Source organism: Odontesthes bonariensis, chromosome 4 (genome assembly GCF_027942865.1).
Source record: "Odontesthes bonariensis isolate fOdoBon6 chromosome 4, fOdoBon6.hap1, whole genome shotgun sequence".
Lineage (NCBI taxonomy): Eukaryota > Metazoa > Chordata > Actinopteri > Atheriniformes > Atherinopsidae > Odontesthes > Odontesthes bonariensis.
Window position 1 is genome coordinate 40464547 of NC_134509.1, and position 25360 is coordinate 40489906.

General features: G+C 41.1%; 1 protein-coding gene across 1 annotated transcript in view; it reads right to left on the minus strand.

Moving 5' to 3' along the window:
* The window catches only part of LOC142379172 (teneurin-3-like), a 137327-nt gene that overhangs the window by 8382 nt on the left and 103585 nt on the right, over positions 1-25360 (minus strand). The window contains exon 6 of the mRNA XM_075464303.1: positions 20096-20383. Within this exon, the coding sequence (XP_075320418.1) occupies positions 20096-20383 (288 nt within the window). The remainder of the gene's footprint in view (positions 1-20095; positions 20384-25360) is intronic.

The following is a 25360-nucleotide window of genomic DNA, read 5'->3' on the forward strand; positions in this document are numbered from 1 at the left end:
TCCCTCTCTTTCTCTCTTACGCATGCACACACATGCACGCACGCACACACATGCACGCACGCACACACACACATGTATGCACACACGCACACACATGCACGCACACACACACATGCACGCACGCACACACATGTACGCACACACACACACACACACACACACACACTTGATGAAGCATATGATTATTTTACATCCATACTTGCAATGATGGTGGAGGACTTTGTCTCTCAAGATGACAAAAAATTAACTTTTGCAAAATTCCATCTGAAAAACACTCTAGATTGTGTGCAATGAATACTTTATGACAAATTACATTTTCAATTAATAATAACATCTATTATGAAGCCATGGAAACGGGGAATAGGAAATAACTGCAGGAAGTTGAAATTGATGTCTGGATTTGTGTTGTACTTGGTAATTGGTTTCAGAAGAGAGAAATGATTCATTTGTCTTGTTGAACCTTTCAGAGATTCATTGCCTCAGTCAGGTACTAGCTTTTTAATACTTTGCAGCCAACACCCCAAAAGAGCCTTTACAGATGATTTTATTCAAATGGACTGAGCACATCTGGCCATGACAGGATTTGTTTATCAATATCTCTGACTGAGTATTGTCTTTGTGTTTAATTACAAACCAGGTAAAAAAAGATTTCAGCTTGGAATTGCTCATATATTCTTTCCACCTTAGACCTCTATCTTACTTAATATTCCTTTCCAATTCACATTGTTACAGTTTAGTAAAGTGCTGGCTAAACAAAACACGACTGGCTTTCTGTCACTTCACAGAAAAAGAAAGCAACAGAAAAGCACATAAACAAACTATAAACACCAGCGTTCTTTGGCCATGATGTTTTGGAGTTTGATGGTAAAGTATGCATGCACACACACACACACACACACACACACACACACACACACACACACATGCCTTCATTAAAATTGGATTAATTAAAATTGTCATTTTAATGAATCCATAATTATCTTAAATTTGAGAGAGAAAACAAGATCCCTGAGAATCTTTTTTTTAAAATAAATCCAACTTTTTGAATCCAAATTTTGAATGGGCTGAGAATGATGTGTTGCATTGATATTAATTAGAATAATAAATTTAACTTAAGAGCAATGGGACTAATCACGTTGATTTGGCAGATTTTGTCCCAGTGCATGCTCCTGCTACAACTGTGATCTTTAGGTTTGTCCTCATTATTATCTTTACAGTCATCTCGAGTATCTACAAAGATTTATGAAGTTTCCAATACTTAAGAAAACCACTGCAATAACTACAGCTTCTAATTAAGCCCCATCTTTGGAAGCTGCCTGGTGGATGAACCCCCCCACCTTTAAACTTTAAGCACTGCACCTGACTGTCATTGCAGTCTGTCTCACCATTCTCACTGTCAGATGGGATTTTCATAACATGCCAATAGTATTTTTTTTTCCCCATAGACTAAAAAAACTTTAAACTCTAAAGAAACTTTGGCTAAATGCAGTAAGTGTCACTGGTGTTGCTGTTTTGTCTATCATGGTAGAGCTATCAGTTAAAGATGCTTAATACGATGCTCTGACTGACAAACAGACCGGCCCTCCCACTCACCAGGCCTCCCTGCACACACACACACACACACACACACACACACACACACACACACACACACACACACACACACACACACACACACACACACACACACACACACACCAATCAAAAATAATCGGCCTTTGTAAGCATCATAATCACATTTAGTAGAAGCCGTATGACATGATAAAGGACAGCCAAGGCATGGTGGGAGTGTGTGAGTTTGCATGGAACAAAGACAGATGAAAATGAAGCCGTGCATGCGTGGGTATGTGAAGTTTCTCAAAATCATCCATATGCTGAGGTTAGACACATTATCACTTGCTTTCTAGATACTTCTGGGAAGGCTAAAATGTATGCGTGAAAGAGAGAGAGACAGAGTGAGGTGGATTGAGAGATTCGAGTGGTGGTTAGTTTGCCATTAAATTTGAGAATCATTGCTTTAACATGCAGTAGTTTGAATACACCCTTACCTATTAATATTAACAAAAAAATGAGCTCAAAGAGCTTGATTGTTTTCCCACTAGGTGTGAAAAGTTCCATCTTTTGGTCAGATGTCGGTGCCAGACAGGAGCATTCGCTCCTAAATATATACGAAGGTACGAACACCAGAAAAAAATACGAGTGGTTGATCTTTAAAGTCATTCAGAAGAAGAAAAATAGGTTAATAAACACACACACCTTTCCCTCATAAATGATAAACAATTTACTTTCCAAATCCCTGTAGAGTATTTAATTATCTCAGTTCCAACGGACGTTCCACTGTGTATCAGAGTTGCTGACGTATCACTGCTCTAAATGATAGAATTCTCCACGGCTATGGTAAGGGATTGAATCTTAGTGGTCACAAGAGGAGCGCCAACCGTAAAGCTGTATCAGCACAAAAACAGTTGAAGATCTACTTTCCCTCTTAGGATTGGTCTTATCAAAATAACATGAGGAAATTACACTGAATGATGATCTATTTTATTACAAATAAAGAGCTCAAAAGAAGGCAAACTATAAGGAAAGCAGAGGAAGTTGTCCTTTCACCAGTTTAGTTTTCTTTATACAAATTTGCATTAGAAAGGTTGTATGGAAATGATAGAATTGGAAAAAAACTAATTTGCAGGAAAAAAAAAATAAGCTTGAGGTGCTTGAGATGGTATTTTTTTTTTAGAAAAGAGTTGGGTAAGACACAAGAAAGTACCACATACAATTTTGATGGGAAAGTTATGTCATGATGTCTGCAGAAAGACTTACAAAGCCTCAGAATGTATAATGTAACAAGTAGAAGAGTGCAACTCAACAGGACATGGACAACAAATGAGAGATGTCTGCAAGGAACAATAGTGGGGAAAACAAATCCACATTTTGTTTTTTGGTAACCTAGAGTGGTGAAGAGGATTTTAGAAAGGAAAACGTAAGTTACAACTAAAATGTTTTCTCCTAAAATGAAAGAACACAGATAGTAACATCATTATCAAATAAGTCGGGCTAAGCCTAGGCAGAAAGGTCATGTAGTGTAACTTGATTAAATATAAGGATTTACAAGAAGTTCTCAAGATCTAAATAAACGTAATTTAACCTCGTGTGTATGGGCACCACCTTCAAAGAAGGAAAAAGTCAGAATCTTACGATTCTGGTACGTTAAAATGAATGTTTCAGTCTCATAGTGCTGCTTTGTGAATTCTTGTTTGGTTTGACCAACATTATGTAAAGAAAACATACAACACAACCTGTATGAACTTATTAAAACGATATGACCAAAGACATGAACCTTAAAACAAACAGGAGAAATGTGTTGAATATGGGTGATTATATAGGAAACACTTAGTGAATTGAAAAAGAACTATGGGGGATGGAGAGATTTACTCAAATATTCTAGATTTGTTTACTATTTGCAGTTAAAGGCTGACATCTTGGGGTCATTTACCCATCGTATACCATCTGAACGGTAAGAAGAGGGCAGACCTTACTTGGGTTGACACTTTAGCCCTGTTAGTCAGCTCTGAACACACCAGGTGGTAGCCAGCGGGGTCCAAGTGGGTTTCTCTCGGTTCCGCGTCTCAAGGCCTTCCTTAGTTGTGGGTGACTTTCGTGGACTTTCAAGTTTCCTGGACAGGTCGCTCTTCTACAACGGGGGAGGGGGGGTGGGGGGGCGCTTCTGCCCAGGAGACGGAACTGGCTGGTATCGAGGACTTCACCGCAAAGAATGACAAAATTGTCCAAGTGTCGGAGTTGGTTTGGTTGCTGACCAACTCTGATGAGGTGAACTTAAATTCACAATATATTGTCAAAAAGTTGACACGCTTAACGCTGGCTTTCTTGGTAAGTAAAACTAACTATGTGATAACGTGTGCAGCAGCGGAGGTTAAGAACGTGCGACGTGAAAAGAAATGGACGAGAGGAGGACGGACGAACAAAAACATATATATCTTTCTACTTCATCCTGTTTCTTTCTTTGCTCGGATCTTTTTCTTCCTCCTCATCTTTCTATCCTGTCATCTTTCTGTCTGTCTTAGTCTTTCCATTTTCTTTCATCGTTCCTTCATCCTTCCTCGTACTTAGTTCTCGTTCTGACTTTGGATCGCGGGTTCCGGGGTTTGATTCGCGGAGGCGGGGCATGACGTAGGTTTACGCTGTACTTTCAGCCAATGATATGCCTGAAACTGTTGTGACGTCTGCCTGGGCGTGTTTCGTAGGATCTAATTCTAGTGTTGGAGATCTTGGATAAAACAAAGAAAATCGATTTCTCCATTCCTCCGTCTCATGAAACATTTGTCTAGAGAATTCTGAAAACACCACAACTTGTTAAGATATGAAGGTTAAAGATATAACATAGACTTATGATTAAAAGACATCAAATAACAACACAACATAAGTAACGATTATGAGTCTCAAAATTCAGATGGATATCTGTAAAGTTATGACATATGAATAACATATCAAACAATGTTATTTTCCTGTGTTAACCATGAAATACAAAAAGAAACAGCAGGAAACATCGGTTAACAGTTGCATTACTTCATATAAATGTCCAGTTTACTGACTTCATTTGGATTTAACTATTCAACACTACAGACCACTAGGGGGCAGTGTGGCTCCATAGGCAGGTTAGTCATTCTCCAAAATAATGATTTCTTCGTTATTCTTCCAAGTACGATCGTGAAAAGGGTCTTAAAATGCAGCTCGTAATTTCACTGAGAACCTGAAAGAACCTGTACAAAGATATAAATCACATTTAATACAGTTTTAAGATTTAACTGAAAGTGAATCTGAGTACATTTATTTTGAGAGTTCCATGAGGTGTCGGTCTCCCGTCTGGCTGGGTCAGAGCAGATGTCACCTTTGATTTACTTTGTCCAGATAAGGTAGGGAGTGGTTATTTCTTCAATGTTCTCCTAAGAGGGTCCTTCGTTTTTTTCAGCTTAAGTTGTTGTTCAGCACTAAGTTGTTAATGCATCCCCGTAAGTTTATGGCGCAGGTCTGTGAAAGAGGAACTCCAAAATACTTTCATAGGGCAAAGGCTGTTGTAAATTAGACGATCCCAGTCTCTTCCTTTGTGTAGAAATCCCCGTCTGGTCCCTACACAGAAACATCCCCCACAGGAATGTTGGAGTCTTCCAAAGGTTTAAGTTTGTATTAAATTCCACACTTGAGTTCACTTCAGTCAACATAACTGAAGTACCACTGACTGGTTCACATCAGCAAACAAAGCCAAGAGCAGGGGATATGGCATCATTTTAGATGCTCCTCTGAGTTAAAGGCAATAGCTAGCTCAAAAAGCAATGCAGTGTTTTGAACCCTGTGCAGAGGCAGCAGAGAGGCCGGCCTATGCATGTGAGTTAATTGCTCACACTGGGAAACATCTATCACAGTTCAGCTTGAGACCATTTTAGATACCTTCTAATGCCCCATGCAACTAAAAACACACCATCTACATTGCACAATCACCAACATCCTACAGCCAGCAGCGATCAAGCGCTCACAGCCAACAGTCAACAGCTAATGAACATCTTTTAACCAAACTTAAGCCTTGAATAAGCTATAAAAACTATTTTTCCTGAGGCTGTTTTCTGATACATCTACAAAGGCCATCTGCTCTACGGTGTCATAAGATGACATAATTAGGGAACGAGCAGTGAAACTGCAAGGATCCTATTGTATCTGTAAGGTTTATTTTTCTTTCTTTCTTTCTTTCTTTCTTTCTTTCTTTCTTTCTTTCTTTCTTTCTTTCTTTCGCGTGCGCATGCGTCTGCTGCATGTGTGGAGAGGAGAACGAATGTGAGGATTGCTAAAGGTTTGAACTTCACTCTTTACAGCGGTGTATATCTTTGTTTTTCGCACTTTAACATAGTTTGGTTTCACTGGTGTTTCTTTAGTGTCTTTTTCGGCAGAACCTAGCTTTTTAGCTGGGTGCGATGGTCGGAAGAAGTTATGGTTCTGAAGGCTTTCGGAGCCCTTCCTGTCGACATGGAATTAAAATACCAGTCGGCGTGGATTTTTCGGTTGAGGAGTGTGGTTTGGCTGTTGGAGAAGTTGTTGGATGTGAAAGCGTGAAGGCAGCATCTAGAATGAATAATGCGGTAGTTTTGTTTTTGGACTCTATTGATAAGGTAAATAGCGTAGTTGAGAAGGGAATTGTTTTGAGAAACACGCAAATCACTGTTTTCCCCCTATTGAACGTTGCAAAAAAGATAATCTTGTCCAATCTGCCACCTTTCATCAGTGATGAGGTGTTGCTAAAGGAATTGGCACGTCATGGTCAAATCGTGTCAGCAATGAAAATGCTTTCGTCTGGTTGTAAATCAGCGAAGTTGAAACACGTTGTTTCATTTAGAAGACAAGTGTTTATGATTTTAAAAATGATAATGAGGAACTGAATATTGTGATGAAATTTAAGGTTGATGGATTTGATTACACAATATTTGCAACAACAGAAAATATGAGGTGTTTTAGATGCAATCAGGAAGGCCACTCAGTCCGTAACTGCCCTGAAAAGATTAAAAAAGAACCTGTTCAGGTTAATGAAGATCCAAGGCAAGGAACATCAGCAGATACTTTGGTTGAGGCTCCAGCAGTTAATACTGGAGAAGAAGTCTCAACAGAAAACCAAAACCAGTCAGGTTTAAGAGTGTGAACTTGATAAAAGTCAGGAAGGCATGGAGAGTGTCAGTGCTTCTGCTGAAGTGCATGAGGAATTGAGCCAAACGACTACACAAAAAGGGGTTCAGGAAGGAAGGGATGTTGATGATTTAGCTCATAGTGAACAAAATGTGATGATGGATGATGAAAGTTTTTTTAAAGTACCAAACACTAAAAGAAAATCTGAAAAATCTAAAGGGGTAAAACTTAAAAAGATGCAGATGAAGGAAAAGAGTGGAAGAGAGAGTGACTCAGATGCCTTAACTGATTCTGATAGTGATAAAGAATCTTCTGATTCTTCTATTCCTGATGGCCAGAGAACTAATGGATACAGTTTAGAACAGATTCTAAGTTTTTTGGAAGTTACAAAAGGAAAGCGGGAAGTGGCTATAGATGACTTTTTTCCTAATAGGAAATTGTTTGTTGATTCAGTTAAATGGTTAATGAGACAAAGGACTTCTGATGGTTTGAGGGACACTGAAGTATATAGACTTCGAAAACTGATGCAGAAAATTCGAGCTAGAATTAAATGATTAGTTACATGAAGGTTAAAAAACAGCTGACAGGATGCTGTACTTTATTTTTCCTATGGTTCTTTTTTTTGTGTGTGACTGAGTAATTTTAAAATCTCTTCTTTAAATCTTAATGGTGCAAGGGATGCGAAGAAAAGGGCTGTGTATTATGAACTTTTAAAATCTAAAAGCATTGATATACCTTTTGCTCAAGAAAGTCATAGTAGCTTTGATAATGAAGTTGATTGGAAGAAAGAATGGGATGGGAATCTTGTTTTGAGTCATAAAACTTTGCAAAGTGCGGGAATAGCAATTCTTTTTTCAAGAAATTTTAATCCGGATTCAATTGAAACTGAAAATATTGTGTCTGTAAGATTGTTAAAGGTTATTGTTAAAGCTGCAGTCGGCAGGTTTTCAAAATTCCGAGTCTAAAGTCGGAAAATTCGAACTGATACAACTTTCAGGTCCCTCCCCCAACCTCTAACCAGCTCCGAATCGCCCCCCAAACCCCTCCCCCTCTGTGGACGAGGTTGTGCACGTGAGTTCACACCAGTGTGAGCGCACACAAGCTGGGGCAGACTCACGCTCAGCAGCGTGTGCACAAGCTGTGATTGACAGGTAGGATTCCTCCACCCTAACTTGATTGGTTAAAAACAGCCGGGAGCGCTCGGTTTTTGCAAGCATGATTACAGGCTTCAGAGGGAGCTACAGATTTCGTTATTTTTCCTAAACAGCCTATTTAATATTCTACTTCCAGAATCCCATGACAGTTCAAGCTAATATGACTAAAAAAAGTTGCCGACCGCAGCTTTAAGTATGAAAATATAAAGTTAATTTTACTGAATGTATATGCTCCTGTGATGCCAAATGAGCGATGTGTTTTTTTGGATAAATTAGCAGATACGCTGTTAAATTGTGCGTCAACAGATTATATGATTTTGATTGTACGGTAGATGATTTGGATAGAAATCATTTTGGAGCCACATCTATATTCGAGAAAAGTCTTGAAACGTGTTATTGACACCTGCTACAGACTTCAAACTTGGCCAGGTTACTCTTAAGACATGGGGGGAAAAAATGGGAAACTTTTTCAAAACTTAAATGGCGTGGCTGTGGCGACGTCTCAAAGTTTGATGACTCGCCATCACTCGCCACAAAAAATGAAGTCTCTTATAACTCCCAGACACATTATCCAATCTTTCCCAAACTTCATACGGTGAATGCTGGACCCAGCCTGAACGCGCACATATAATCATTGTGACATCCTCCTATAGCGCCACCTGCTGGGGGTTGGAAACATCTCTTTTTTTCCCACACCTCGCATTTGATCAAACTCCTCCTACATATTTAATGGTACAAGCTTCAAACTTGGCCAGGTTACTTAAGACATGGGGGGAAAAAATCATGGAGAAACTTTTTCATACCTCAAAGGGCGTGGGCGTGGCCAGGCGGTGAAAATCGTGTGTTGGCGTTTGTGATTTGAAAGCCTTATCATCACCGCAAGGTCATGAAACTTGGCACACACGTCCACCCTGACGACCTCGTACGTATGTAAAGGGTATCGTGTGTGGGCGGAGCAAAATGGCTCAGTGGCGCCCCCTAGAAATTTTCAAAAACCCCTCCGTATTGGGGTTATTATGTGCTCGTACGTACGCAGAGGGTATCGTGCGTGTGGGCAGAGCTGCGCGACTATGGCGTCCAGCGCATGTCCCAACGTGCGCACATCTCGGTCCTGCATACAGCTGCTTGCAGCTTTCTAGTTGTGTTTGATGTTTTCAGATATTATTTGGACTCTTCATGGTCATTCACAATCATTTCTGCCTTCAGGTACAAGACTGTTACTTTGTTTGGATATGTATTAAGACTAGTGCTGGGCGGTATGACCAAAAATACATATCACGGTATTTTTTCACGGTATCACGGTTTCACGGTATATCACAGTATTTTTTTTTCATGCATAATTAGGTGTTCACAGCATTTTCTACAGATTGAGAACAGAATTAAAAATAAAAATAAATTTTTATTTTTTTTTTTTACGGAAAACTTGCGACTAGTTAACTTTATAAAGAAGGCATAATCGCTTGTTTGCTATGGGTCGGGTCGGGATGGGACAACATTGTATTAAAAATATAAAATATTTTTATAGGACTTTTTAATGTGTGATTTTATAAAGTTGCACGTGATACCAACCTTTTGTGAATTTCGCCAGCCGTCTTCTTTCGGTTGAGCTAATCTAACGCGACGCTGAAGCTAGCAAGCTTCCATGCTGCCAGGGATGATATCGCTGATGGAGACACACGCGGTGTGCACGGAGGGGAGGGGCTGTGTGTGTGTGTGTGTGTGTGTGTGTGTGTGTGTGTGTGTGTGTAGGCTATGTGAGAGAGACGCTCGACTGAGAGAGAGATGGAGGGAGAGTAGGGAAAGGAAATGCAGCTTAACGAATACGAGTATTTTTTAAATAGCGTTAAAAATAATAATAATAACAAGAACTGCAAGCAGTGATAACGGCCCTCGCAGCCAAGCGCAGCTCCGGCCTTGCGACCGCCTGACCGCCGGCACCGCCGCCCCGACGTGGTCTTCAACGCCGTCACGCGTCTCCCGCGCCGTCCACCGGGCGGAGCGTGCGACGAATCTCTCAAATCGCCTTCAGTCCACGACAGTACGACACCAGTGGCACGTGTTCAAAGTTGGAGCGATATCTCACCTTCCAGACAGGAGTTACCGTCACTTCCTGTTTTGTGGGGGCGGGGTTTAGCGACGTCAGAAATGTACCACGCAAACTTGTCAAGCGCCGCTCCGTAATGATGCACAAAAAATACGGTGCAGATCGGATGATTTCTCAAGGAGATATAGCTGTTTAAATGATCTAGGGGGCGCACTGGAGTCACACTCCAATATAATCCAATCGGGCTCTTTAGATGTTAACAAAGGTCATTCATATCTAGTTTGGTGCAAATTGGATGATGCATGTGAGATTTAGAGCCGAACGTATGCAAACGGCGAGGGATTGGAATGTGCCATTCTCGCCACGCCCACACTATTTTGTAGGTCCTGACAAGACGCACAGGTGTGCTGAGTTTCATCATTGTCGGTGAAAGCATGGCTTGGGGCTGATGTTTTTAGTTGTTCTAGGGGGCGCTGTGGAGGCATTAGGCCACGCCCATCAAATATTGGACAGCACACCTGTTGGGGGGCGGATTAGGATCGATCCCAGTGAGTTTGGTGCATCTCGGCTAAAAACTGTAGAATTTAGAGCCAAACGTATGGTAACGGCGTGATGTCTGACTTCACCAAGCCGCCATAGCCACGCCTTCAACTGAAAACTTTTGGTGCTTTAAAGCAAGTTAGACCAACTTGTTATCTGTATTCGGACACAAGATCATGTTGATTAGGTGAAGGGGGCCAGAAATGGAGCTTTCCAAGTAAAAAAAGTGACTTCCTGTTCTGAGGGGGCGGGGCTTAGATGACGTCAGCATATGACCACATAGGATTGACAAGCATCCAACATGGATGACTCATACCAAGTTTGGTGCAGATTAAACTTTTTAGGTGAAAGATATAGCGTTTCGTTTACACTGGCGAGTACGCCAAGTTCGCCGCTTGGCCAAGCCCCCTAAACATGCTCAAAAACTCAAGTCTTCTGATAACTTTTGTTCCCCCATCCCTTAACTGCATACTGACCAAAAATGAAGTCCGTAGCTCAAAATCCCTGGGGCGTGAAAATTTTCCTGCGAGGTGTGTAAATATGAAAAATGGCCAAAATTTGCCCTTTGACCCAAAATGGCCGCCTCCTTGTACGTTTTAGAGCATACCTCCAAGAGACTTTTGTTCTTGATTTGAGGCGATCTACGTACATACCGAGTTTCAGATCTCTACGACGTACGGTTCGGTCTATCTCACGTTAGGTGGCGCTGTAGAGCAGTTTGGCCACGCCCACTTTCGACTCCATTAAAAACATGCAGTTTCACGCGGGGGACAATTTTGGGCAAAGTTTCGGGAGTTTTCGAATACGTTCAGGCATCCCCATTTAAGATTCCGCGCGGAAAAGAAAAAGAATCATAAGAAGAAGAATAAAAATAGTGAAATCTTGCAGATACAATAGGCCTTCGCAGCGCTTAGCTGCTCGGGCCTAATGAAACGCAATATGTGGCGGCCGGTGTTGAATCTGTGGCGCACCGCCACGAATTAGTCTATGTGGGAAACACTGCTATCCACCTTCACCTTCGCGTAACGCAAGTGCTTATTACCACCTCGCACCCAGACAGTAAACATGCGTGTTTAGAAGCGCAACACTGAAAAGGGTCCCGTCTCAAACAATGTCGCGCGATGCAGCGTTCCCCCCGTTGTGTAATCACAGACACCGGTATGGCGGTATATTAAAAATTCATATCATAACGAAATTATAAACCGGTATTCAGTGTGAACCGGTATACCGCCCAGCACTAATTAAGACTTAATTTTCTTTCCATAAATGAAAGTACTTCATTCATTATATTTTCTTTAATTTAGCCATTTTTTTTGCATAATGCTCTATCAACATGCAACAGACATTAAAAGTAAAGCATTTCAAACCTGGCCCTCCTTTTTAAGGAAGTGAGAGACAGCCAGTCACAGCACATAGCAATGAATGAAAAAAACAGTTTTACAAATGCTGCGTTTTAAATTACGTGTAAACATATCAACACCTACACATAAATCGGACTGCCAACTATTTTGCTTTTTATTTCTTTTGTCCCAAAATACTTTAGTTGAAACAGCTATCAGTGTTGTTGGCTGCACAGAAAGGGAAAAAAAAGTTCAATCTAAAATTCAAATTTCCAAATGATTTTTTTTTAATTCAGGATATATGCATTGTAAATAAGTAATTAAGCTGTATGGAATTTGAAAAGATCTCTTTATATTTGCTGCACATTTTTATGGAAATATAGCCACTGTCAGGAGAAGAAGGAAGCAGAGGGAGAAAACATAGTGTCTTTATGTGATAAAGATCAGAGAGAACAAAAAAAGAGATGAGAAAAAGTTATGAGAGATTGAGAGGGCAGAGGAGCGGGTAAGAGAAGACGGGTGGTGGTAATGTCCTTATGATATAGTGCCTGTCAGAGCATTTGCTTCAGAGGCCAAATGATCCTGTAAGAACAGCACTGCTATTGATCCAGCTATCACACAGCACCACATACTAATGACTGTGTGTATATGTGTGTGCATGTGTGTGTATGTGAGAAGAAAGGCAGAAAAAAAGCGACAGAATCATGGGATAGGAATGTATAACAAACAGGTACTTGTCTATAAAAAGAGACAAAGATGGAAGAGGTAGTTAAAAGTGACTGTTTGCAAGATTGAGCATAACAATGCTTTTGTCTTTGTTTTATTCTGACATGACACTTCATCAATACTCCCAGAACAATGTGTTAGATATGAAACCCAATCTCAAACTGATCTGTTTGATATCCGATCTTTGTTCTCACCTTGAATACTGTCAGTACTTCTAAACCCACACACACAATCCCCCATCCCCCAAAACACTTTTCGCGATACATATTTATAAGGAGATTAAAACCTTGCCACTTCACCAAACATAGTGTACAATACAGCGCTTAAATAGTTGACCAGTTACATTGGAAATACTAAGAAATAGACATCAAATGTTGAAAAACCAACTTGTAACTTGAGCATTTTATAAGGCTAAATGATTGAACACCTCATTGACAAATAGTTGCGGAACATTACTTTGGGCACCATTATTAACTTCCTTTCCTCTACTGCATGTCCTGTTGTAGTTATAAAAACAATTCACTATAACAACTATGTTGTGTTGTAAGGAGTAATCATACCCCTCTATTCTTACACGTTTCAATTCAATTATCACCATTATCCTCATCGTTTTTTTTACTTTTTGTTTTAGCTGGGATTTATGTAACAAAAAGATAACATAAAGAAGCATATCTGTGAAACCCTTGTAAATAAATGGTAACATGCTGGTAGACAATGTAAAAAAAATTATAAAACCCACAGTTTCTACTGTTATATCAACCCAATCCCATGACAAATAGGCAACAGACATACCTGGTGTCTCTTCTATTTTGTCTGTGTGTGTTGGATAACTACCTAATGTGGAGCATGAAGCAGCAGCATTAGTAAATCAGTGAAGAGCATATGACCACTAGGTTCAGGCTACCTGATGTAGAGAGTAAATCTCCCACGCACACACCCACACCCACACATACACATGCATACCAGCCAGCATAGACAAAAAAAAAACTAGATTACTAAATGCATTGATACCCTTATTGCCAAAAGTATTCACTCACCCATCCAAGTAATTAAATTCAGGTGTTGCAGTCACTTCCATGGCCACAATTCAAGCACTTAGGCATGCAGACTGCTTCTACAAACATTTGTTAAAGAATGGCTCGCTCTCAGGAGCTCAGTGAATTCCAGCGTGGTACCGTGATAGGATGCCACCTGGGCAACAAGTCCAGTCGGGAAATTTCCTCTCTGCTAAATATTCCACTGTCAGCTGTCAGTGGTGTTATAACAAAGTGGAAGTGATTGGGAACGACAGCAGCTCAGCCGGGAAGTGGTCGGCCACATAAAATGACAGAGCGGGTCAGAGGATGCTGAGGCTCATAGTGCTCAGAGGTCGCCAACTTTCTGCAGAGTCAGTCGCTACAGACCTCCAACGTTCATGTGGCCTTCAGATAAGCTCAGGAACAGTGTGTAGAGAGCTTCATGGAATGGGTTTCCATGGCACCTGCATCCAAGCCATACATCACCAAGTGCAATGCAAAGCGTCGGATGCAGCGGTGTAAAGCACGCCACCACTGGACTCTGAAGCAGTGGAGACGCCTTCTCTGGAGGGACCAATCACACCTCTCCATCTGGCAACCTGATGGAGGAGTCTGGGTTTGGCGGTTGCCAGGGGAACGGTGCTTGTCTGACTGCATTGTGCCAAGTATAAAGTTTGGTGGAGGGGGGATCATGGTGTGGGGTTGTTGTTCAGGAGCTGGGCTTGGCCCCTTAGTTCCAGTGAAAGGAACTCTGAATGCTTCAGCATACCAAGAGATTTTGGACCATTTCATGCTCCCAACTTTGTGGGAACAGTTTGGGATGGCCCCTTCCTGTTCCTACATGACTGCGCACCAGTGCACAAAGCAAGGTCCATAAAGACATGGATGAGCCAGTTTGGTGTGGAAGAACCTGACTGGCCTGCACAGAGTCCTGACCTCAACCGATAGAACACCTTTGAGATGAATCAGAGCGGAGACTGTGAGCCAGGCCTTCTGTCCAACATCAGTGTCTGACCTCACAGATGAGCTTCTGGAAGAATGGTCAAAAACTCCCTTAAACACATTCCTAAACCTTGTGGAAAGCTTGCCCAGAAGAGTTGAAGCTGTTATAGCTTCAAAGGGTGGGCTGATGTCATATTAAATCCTCTGGATTAAGAATGGGATGTTACTTATTCAAGGTAAACACAAGAAACTTGTGCTACAGAAAAAAAAGAGGACCAGACTTAGTGAATAATTCCCTATACTCCCTATATAAATCAGTGAGCAGTGCTGACCAACATGTTATTGGGGTCATCAGGTGGGAACCTCCTTTCATCAGTGTTTCATCTGGTTGGGCCCACGAAGGAGGCTAGACAGTGATCACTGGCATCCCAGAGTCACTCCCTTAAAGCCAGCCAACACTGCTCCTCACACCACAACAAATTTATTTTCACCAGCTACCTCAGCCTCTCACTAACTGCACACCAGTCACAACGGAGTTGGGATACAAACCCTGGTTTGGGTAGGGGGTAGAAATTGAAGTGGTAAAGATAAGTAGGAATGGGACTCAAACCCTGGTTTGGGTAGGGGGTAGAAATTGAAGTGGTAAAGATAAGTAGGAATGGGACTCAAACCCTGGTTCGGGTAGGGGGTAATGAAAGTATAGAGGTTGCCAGAGATGGAGGCATGACAAGACACACGAGCAGATTCAACAGACAAACTCACCAAAACAGTCCTACAATCACTAAAAATGCCAGCAAAAACAAAGCCATACAGAAGAATTCACCTAAAATGGCCGCCAGGTTTCAAAAGGCTCACATGGGCCTCACCCTCCACTTAAATACATCCTGGATTTCTTCCTTGACTCTTCCAAGAGTCTGTTTACCCTAAGTGCTCCCCCTGCTGGGCCTCCAGCTACTATTGCTTCTTCTAATCCAAATCCACTGACTGGACTTTACTGCCTCATCCGACACTTCCTTCACTATTTTCCTCACACTCTGTCCACTGACACCCAGCTCCCTCAACAATGAGACAACAGACTTTGCAACAAATCGTCTACATCCTACTTCCACTGGACATTTCCATCCTTCTGCCCCCAACTCCACACACGACGCGCAGTGATACGAAGGGAGCGAAAATAGCGCCAAGCGATTGTGAGGTCTGACTTTTTCCTGGAGAACTATTTTGTGATGCAAATGTATTACTCTTTTCAACGGACATTGTTTTGAGAAGCAAAACGCTTTACTTTTTAAACCCCAGCCAACTAGCCGGACTACTTACGTCAACGCCAAAACAAGGCTGGAACTCGGCTCAAAGTACACAGCAGGGGGTAAGTATATGTTCATAAATGATATTGCTAGTATGGGATGTCATACAGCTTCATGTCAAAAGAGGCGAACTATCCCTTTAACAACTTAGGAAAGTCCACTTAAAGTTTGCCAAAGGGCAGCTAAAGGTCTCTGAGAACGTGTGGAAAGGATTCTCTGGTCTGATGGGTCCTATCGTCAATTGACTGATACCATCCCCACAGTTTAATTACTGTGCTGGTGGGGAAAACAAGTAATAACTGTAGGAGAATCAATACAGTCAAATAAGGAGGAATCTATCACCAGGCTTTACTGTCTAGTAACATAAGAATAAATAAAAAGAAAAATATTGCAAAGACAGAATGGGGTGGCTTTGGGACAACACAGTTCTGAAGTAGCCCAGTTTAAGCTTAGATATAAACCCAAGAAAACAAAGTTGGAGAGACCTAATGTTGACAGTTAATAGACTCTTCGACCCCTGTCAGTAAGCTTGTAAACAAGAGAAACACAGATGATGCAGTCATCAGTGTCACAAATTTAGCTGTAAAATGTCTGAAAGACAAAAAGCCAGATATGAGATTGAGCCTATTTGTAATAATTCAACATTAATCTAAAAAAAATTCTGAAGAAAAAGTCAGAAATCCAATTTCAGCATGACATTTTTCAGAATTATGGTGCATATTTGTGATGTAGTAACTTCAACTGGGTGTGCGATGCAAAAAATAATAACATCAATAAATGACAATAATGAAAACATCATTTGAATATAACAGCCTTAAATCCAGGAGCACATGCTATTGATGAGGTCCCTTGGTATTCATTCAATGAATTCAATACGTGTTGATTTTATAAATAAAGCCGTAGCACAAGTGTTAGGTTTGTGAGCCTTTGTGTGTGTGTGTGTGTGTCTGTATAGGAGTTAAGGTTATAGTGTTAAGTGGCTTAGAGATGCAAAATGGATTAAGTTTTTTGTTGACACATAGTGAAGTAATCCGGTTAGCAAATACAAGATACAGTCTTCTTCCTCTGTCCATATTTTTCAATTTTTACTCTTTCCTTTTTTATTTAACAATGTCATCTCATTTAATCTTTTTCAGTTTTACACTTCATTCCTTCCGTCTTCATATCTTCATACACCATAAACATCTACACTTACACAATACAAGAACAAAAAACTCAACCTAAACATAGGTTTGTTGGTCTGGTTTGTTTCGTTCACATATGCTAAATACTATATCTTACCCATACCCATTTTTAGTTTGCACCAAGTCCAAGGGAGATTTTACGTTTTAGGAAATAATTACTCAGAGTCCCTCTGTGTATCACAATTAGCTTGAAATGTAAAAAATTGACACTCTGTCCTTCTGATGATATCTTGAAAGAAAGACACACCTGCATGATACATCGGTGAATGTAAATATGTATTTATTTTTCTAACCCAGTAGCTGAGATCATCAGTATCAAGTAGCTGGGTATGCAGCAGCTGGGCACCCACAGTCCAGACAACATAAAAGTGTTTGTCTGGTAGTGTGTGTGTGTGTGCGCATGTTTGTGTGTGTGTGTGTGTGTGTGTGTCCACTGGGGGAGGTAGCCAGATGTCGATGGTTTAAAATTTCCTCTCAGGAGAGAGAAAAATACATAAAGGCTTCTCCTTTTTCTTGTTCTACCTCTATCCTCAATGTTCATTTCTCCCTTTATGAATTGCCACATCTTTTTTCATCTTTGCAAACCAAAGCCAGACTTTGAAAGCTCATATAAGCACGTTTGTATGACCAAATTTATAAAAAAATGGTTAAAAAGGGTGTGAAATGCACACCTACATAATGTGGTGAGGGATGGCATCACTCCTACATGCTCAACTGAAACAAATGGGCCTCTGCATGAGCTCCAGATTTCCATCTGCTTGCTTCTTTTTGTAAAAATAGTAAGGAGTAAGTGTATTAATACAGTTGAATTCTAAAGAAAGATGCTCTAATTGACTTTTTTTCTGTTTTGTTGGACAGCTGAACACATTAGAAAATGTGTTTGAAAATCACCCCATTAAGACTACGTGTCAACTCACGATAACTTAAAGCTACTTCATACTGTCACTCTGTTTTAATAAAATCCTGATTTACAATGATTTTTCCCACTGTCATGACATCAGATTTACTTTGGTCAATAATTCACTTCCCCTGCCATGCATGTGTAATGGGACAAGGATTGTGGTCCACTTGAATGGCCAGTTTTACTCTAACCTTAGCTTCAATCATCTGTGCATGCCACTTTAAAGATAGACATCATGGCAGGATTAAATAGCCTCTCTGCAGCATGGGGAGTTTGCTGAATAATGTGCACTCCAAGAAAATTGGAATCTTAAAGCCTAATGGGTTTACACTTGTTGACAGCATTGCTGTGATAAATGATGGATTTATGAACATTATAATGCTAAACGTTTGTATTGCAACTCACCTACAGAGGTATTGGTTTAACCTCCTTTTTTTTATTGCAGTATTTTGAACTATGCTCTGTCTGCTATTAAATCCTGTAAAATGTGTGTAAAGGATTTAGACGTAGTTGGTTTGTGAACTGCTATTTTGAACTTTGACTTTAGCATTTGGCCGTCATTAAAGTGCTCTCAAAATTGACCATTTGAACAAAAGGATGGAGCTGGAGATGGAACAAATATGTATCTCTCAGGCCTAATATCTATTCAACTATGGAGTAATTAAAACAAAATCCATAAGCACAGAGGGAGAGAATCGAGTTAATAACACCACCATACCTTCTGGGGAATATTATTGACTTAACAATAAGTATTTCATGAGAGAGTTAGATTTTTTTTGAGCGGGAGCTATGATGTTTAAACAAGTTACTGGGTTAATGTCAAACTCTGGATGACTGATTCCCTCTTTTGTATAAAGGCAGAACTTCTCTGATTGAAATGGGTCTGACAAAAATGGCACAATTAGACCTCTCTTGTTTCAAGCCAACAGCCAGAGCTCAAAGATTCTTGGAAAAGTTGTGTAGGGGAAAAAAATGTAGTTTTGACTTGGCTATTTGTTTCTGAGAATTTGTCTTCCAAATATTTTTGTCCATGGTAGTAATGACCGAGTCTCTACTGTAGTGCAACAGATTGACTTTATCAACTGGTAAAGCCAGTTCAAAGTGAAGAGGTAACTTTCAAACACACATGGATTATATAAAGTATGTATATAAAGTACTTTCTTTTTTTGAATCACACATTCTCACATGAATGGCAAACAAAGAGCAATTGGGACCTCAGTGTCTTGCCCAACATATGGACTGGAACATTTTGGGATTAAACCTCCAACTTAAAGAAACTGCTTCACCTCCTCAGTCACAACTGTTCCCTAAGTCAGTGTTGTAGTTATTGAGCCACTTTGTCTCCAATCTTTCACTTTAATTTTCACGTTCTCTACAAAGACTTCAAACCAAGCCACACATAAAGGCACACGCGTGTGCGCGCACACACCCACACTCATAGCTGTGCTTTACAAAGTCAATTAGCTTTTGGAAACTTGACGACTACTCATTTTTAGAGATGCAAAGAGTTTCCTCCAGAGCTCTGACATCCACAGCATCATGTCATTTAATAAAAACACGATTAAACTTAAACAGGAAACACAGTGACTCAGCAGTTTATCTCACTGTTAATTACAACATTGCATCTCTTAATGAAAACGTGTGTGTTGTGTGTGTACATGGGCCTAGTTTAATGAAAACACTGTGCATTTAATTACACATGTATCTCTGGAAGGGGATGAAATCATAAACGAACTCCTCGTAGAGGATATACTCACACCTGTTTGGGAAAATTACCTTGAGAATAATGACTATGCTTCATACACACCTACACAACTGAGCACACACACAAACAGTAAAACTGATATAATATATTTAAATCAACAAATGCAAAATATATAAATAGATATATCTAAATCTATAGATACATATATACATATATAGATATGCACGCCCCCCAAAAACTTCTACTTTAATAAGGGTAATGGAGGTGGTCATTCTTAATGATCATCAATTAGTCAATTGATTAGCAGCACCTGGCTGCTACTTACCCCATTTATTCCTGTGGAAGCAGTAGTAGGTCGCACACTGCTTCTGCACTTTGGTTTGCTTTTTCTCAGATGATAAATATGTCATGTGTTTATGTTCATCTGAGGTTGCATTTACCTAACTTTGCCCTGGCACTGACCATAAAGCTTTCTTTTTATTATATGTCCCGGAAAACAACAACAAAACAAAAGAAACACGAACAAAAAGACAGACCAAAGACAAATTGATGTCCTACCATTGTCGCTGTCTGATTTGTTTTCATGCTCCGTGTCTGTAAGAGTCAGCACTGAGTTGGAGCGACTGGACAGGCAGGAACTCCTCCCAGATGATTTACCCAGACCCCCACGGCCCCAAAGCCGCATGGCACGCTCTGGTGACATCACAGCCTGGCTATCTGCATCTAGGTCCTGTGCTGTTCCAACGGCGAAGCCACGGTGTGGAAGTCCAATATCCGAGCAAAACGCTAGACCACGACGTGGTGGGGCCTCACAGATCCCGAGCTGACGAAGACTGAAATGTTGGTCTGCAACAGATAGAGACGGAAATGTTGGGACTGTGTATAAATCTTCATTTTGAAGCATGACTATGTAATATGAAAGTTCATGCTTCATTACAAATTAATGAGGATTGCAAGAGATTTTTAAATAAATATATATCTAAAGCTTTTTTACACCTTATATATAAAAAAAAAGCTTTGAAAAAAAAGATATCCACACAAAAGATCCACTCTCAAATCAAAAGTTCGTAAGAAAGAATTTTAAAAAAATGCCAAATATCCAATGCAGTTTCCATATTTTATTTTTTGACAATATATCGTTGTGTCATCACTTCCCTATGCTTCATTCTCACAGATCAAACCTTTGCTCTGACTGTCATCTTTGCATTTAAGCTAAAAGCGATCTCCTTTGGGCTACCTGAAATTTTTGCTTGCCTTGGTTTTCAATGTTTTACTTCTTTCCTTTCCTTTAATAGCTCGTTTTGCTTTCTTTATATAGTTTTTAGCTTTTATTTCTTCATGCTTTACCATAATGCCTTTTTATAATTTGTGGTTTGTTGGATGCATGTTTTATTTCTCTCTTGCCATTTACAAAGCACTGTTACAGCCCAGTTCACTTCTTGTTTAGAATTTCACATTTTCTCAGGATGTAAAGATTACCATGACAAATCAGCACTGATTTATTCATCCATTCTTCATACCCACCACATCTTACTTTGTAGTGGGAGTGTTGCTATTAGGCATGAGGCAGGGTACATCCTGAATAGGTCACCAGTCCATCATAGGAACAAAACACAGAGATAAATGAGACAGAAAAACCATGCAAGCTTACACTCACTAAGATTGAATTCAGACTCACTAGTTCATCAAACATGTACAACTGATGACTTTGGGAGGAAGCCAGAGTACCCTGATAGAACCTATGTATATACAGGAAGAAAAAGCCAAGTTTTGAACCAGAAAACATATTGCAGTGAGGTGACAGTGCTATCCCTGTCTCTCCACCCTCTGCCCCTTAGTGGTGACCATCATCAATGCATCACTCAGCTCTGGCATTGTACCACTCAGCTTCAAAACGGCAGCTGTGATTCAATTCAATTCAATTCAATTCAATTCAATTCAAAAATACTTTATTTATCCCAGAGGGAAATTAAATGTTGATGTAGCTCAATTAAATCAAAGAGTTATTATAGATGCTGATGGCTGTGGGCAGGAAAGATTTCCTGTAGCGGTCCGTTTTGCATCCAAACTGAAGAAGCCTTTGACTGAAGAGACTCTGTTTTCTGATAACAGTCTCATGGAGAGGATGTTCAGGGTTGTCCATAATTCTCTTGATTTTATGCAAAATCCAAAATTCAAAAAATTCCAACCCTCAAAAAGCCTGGACTGGACCCAGATGACCCTAACAACTATCGCCCGATCGCCAACCTTCCCTTCCTGAGTAAGATCTTGGAAAGAGCAGTGGCTGCCCAGCTCCAACACCACATGTCCCACCAATGACCTCCTGGTCGCTGCAAACAATGATCTTATCACCATCCTCATCCTCCTAGACCTGTCCGCAGCCTTTGACACCGTCTCCCACACCATCCTCCTCACCTGTCTCTCTAAACTAATTGGCCTCACTGGCACAGCACTCTCTTGGTTCCAGTCTTGCCTCTCAAGCAGGAAACAATACATCACTCTGAAAGGTTCCAACTCCATTGCTGCAGCAGTTAACCATGGCGTCCCCCAGGGGTCTGTCCTGGGTCCCCTTCTCTTCACCATCTACATGCTCCCCCTAGGACAAATTATCCGTAACCATGGATTCAGTTTTCACTGCTATGCTGATGACACTCAGATGTACATCAACACAAATCCCTCCTCTCAGCTCCCACCCACGAAACTCAACAACTGCCTTCAGCAAATCAAAGCTTGGTTGACCTCTAACCTCCTCAAACTTAACGGCAGCAAAACGGAGCTCATGGTGGTGGCCCCGGCACCCCTGCTGAAGAAGGTTGGCGATCTGGCCCTGGTTATAGATGGCTGTTCCATCTCTCCATCACCAGAGGTATGGAACCTGGGTGTCATCCTGGACTCCACTCTTTCATTTCGGTCCCACATCAAGAGTATCACTAAATCTGCCTTTTTTCACCTCAGAAACATTTCAAGACTCCGGCCCTCATTATCCGACTCAGTAACAGAGACCATCATCCACTCATTTATCTCCTCCCGTCTGGACTACTGCAATGGTGTCCTGTCTGGGCTACCCAGTAAGGCCCTTGACAGGTTGCAGTATGTTCAAAACTCATCTGCCAGGGTGCTAACTCACACCAAGCCCTGGAAGCACATCACCCCCATCCTAAAGCAACTTCACTGGCTCCCAGTCAAAGCATGGGTCACCTATAAAATCCTTCTTTTGACCTACAAATCTCTCCACTCACTCAGTACATCTCTGATCTCCACCCCTACTCCCAGTCGCGGCTTCTGCGCTCCTCAGACAAGGACCTACTTTCCGTTCCTCGCACCAGACTAAAAACATGGAGATAGGGCCTTCTGTTCAACTGCCCCTACCCTATGGAACAATCTGCCACTTCACATCCGTTCTACCCCCTCTCTACTACAGTTCAAAAAGAATCTAAAAACACATCTCTTCTCCATGTCCTACTCTTCTTAAACCCACCCCCCCGGCCCTACCCTTCCCCCCTTCTTTTCTCTTGTTAAGCTACCTTGGGTACCCTGAAAGGCGCTATATAAGTCCAAGTTATTATTATTATTACCTCCGCCAAGGAGGTTATGTGATCGCCCGAGTCTGTTGGTTTGTCTGGATGTTTGTCTGTTCGTGCTGCAATCTTGCGACCTGCCACAAGGTGGCGGGGCTTGGTTGTTTCGTTGTCGTTGAGGGAGGGGTTGGAGGGGGTGCGCAGGGGGAAAGCTTACACTAACTGTGCTAGAGATGCTTAACTCGAATCTTTTGGGCAATCCGGGCTGATTGGATCATTTCAAGGAGGGGATTCTAGTTATACGGATCACTTGAATCACTTGAGTCACTTATTAAAAAAAACTAAAAAAAAACCCTTTCTGCCGTTTAGTGGCTATGCGCCTTTTTTTTGTCCCATTTATCAATTCATTTTGATAAATCAAAGAGCAGCCTACGGCTACAAGTTCATTCATTTATTTTTGTCAAGTAATAATTCAATGCCATTTTATCTGAAAGCCAGACACAACAGCTAGTGTGTGCATTTACACAGCGACAAATGTGGTAGCATTAGGTGAGGCAATGCTGAGTTTAGACCTACAAGTAAACAACATGGAATGATCTTGCCCTCCACTAAATGATTATTTTTCAACGACTGTACAAGATGCATGAAGCCACGCTAACCGAGCCTGTAGCGAGGTACAGAGGCTTCAGCAGTCAGATGGGTTGACGACAATCCTTGCTGCCGACTGGGCGCTCGCTCGTCAAGTCACGAGACAGAATCGAAACTTAAAAAGCTCCGAGTTGGCATGGATTCGTTACTTGCCCGTCTGACCGCTGAATCGCTGGCTCTGGGTGACTCAGCGGTCAGACGGGCAAGTAGCGACAGTAGACCACTCGCTGCTGCTGCCGAGTTGGTCAAATGAAACAAAACCTAACAGGTGGTCCGAGTCAGCGGGGATTCGTCCCTCACTGTAAGTAACGGACGGATCGCAAGTCAGGACGGATCAGTAGGGGGCATGGCTCACTCACGGGCTCGTGACAAACAGGGCGGGAGTTAGGTTTCGTTTCACTCAGTGTGTGACTGTGTGTTCGTGACTGAACACCATGCTAGAGAATGACTGTAGCCTAGTAGGCAACTAAAGAGGGATATATATTCCGGTTTCATAATTTCTCTCACGACTAAGGTGCAAGAGCGCTGTAACTGCCATTTGTTGACATAATGAAATGCCGTCTGGCTCGACTTGGGCGGATCATTTATTTATTTTTTTTTAAAGCGGATCAAATGCATGCCACCATCCGGTCTGCCCGGGTGACGTATTTATCTGGGTTGAAAACCGGATAACCCAGATTTTGTTACAGCTCTAAACTGCGCAGGGGGGAAGGTAAACACAAATGGAAGCCGTCTTTGCCGTTTCTGAGAAGTCGCATCTGAAAGATAGCATCTTAACTTTGTAAACCTTTTCAATCGGAACACGAGCCAGCTGACTCTATGCACAACTTTAAGCAGACACATCGCTTTCTCTCGGATGTGGTGGATTACGACGTTAATCGTTTCAGACCATTCACTACAAAAAAGCGCTTCTAAAACAAAGCTTCCTTGGCGGAGGTCTGCACTCTCTGAGTGCATTTCTAGTTATTTTTATTATCCCCACACAATGTGCAGCTAAAATCAGAATCCAAATTTGATGATTGTTTTCATCTGGCTTCATTGATAAATATAGCTGAATATCATCTGCATAGTAATTTGAGGAAGATCTCAAAACTGCTTCACTGGCTACCACTCAGTTTTAAAATTCCTGAAAAAAAACCTTCAGAGTTCTACATGAACAGACTCACATTGCTGACGTAACACTTCGTCTTGCAGCCTGAGGTAATCTACTCAGTCTTTTAACGGTCCCTCACACTTGCGTCAGGACTCGAGGAGACTCATCTTTCCAAGCAGTAGCACCCAGACTGGAATGCACTGCCTTTATTTTTAAAAGGTTTGGACTCTCTTGATACTTTCAAAAAGCAGCTGAAGATATTTTTATTCCAAGCAGCTTTAAGTTAGATTTTGGGCGTTTATGATTATTTTGTTTTTCCGTTATATCTATTTTATGTCATTGTGTATTTTACTGGATTTACTTTTTCTTTGTGACAATTGTCTGTGAAAGGTGCTATATAGGTAAACTTTTACTTGCTTACTTACTTAATGGAAATTTATACCATGCAGTCTAATGAAATGAAGTAATGGAAGATGTAGAGTGTGAGAAGCATTGATCTAAGCAGAGAACCCTGAGGAACAGTGTGACTCAGATAAATATGACTTACATATGACTTCAATGAGC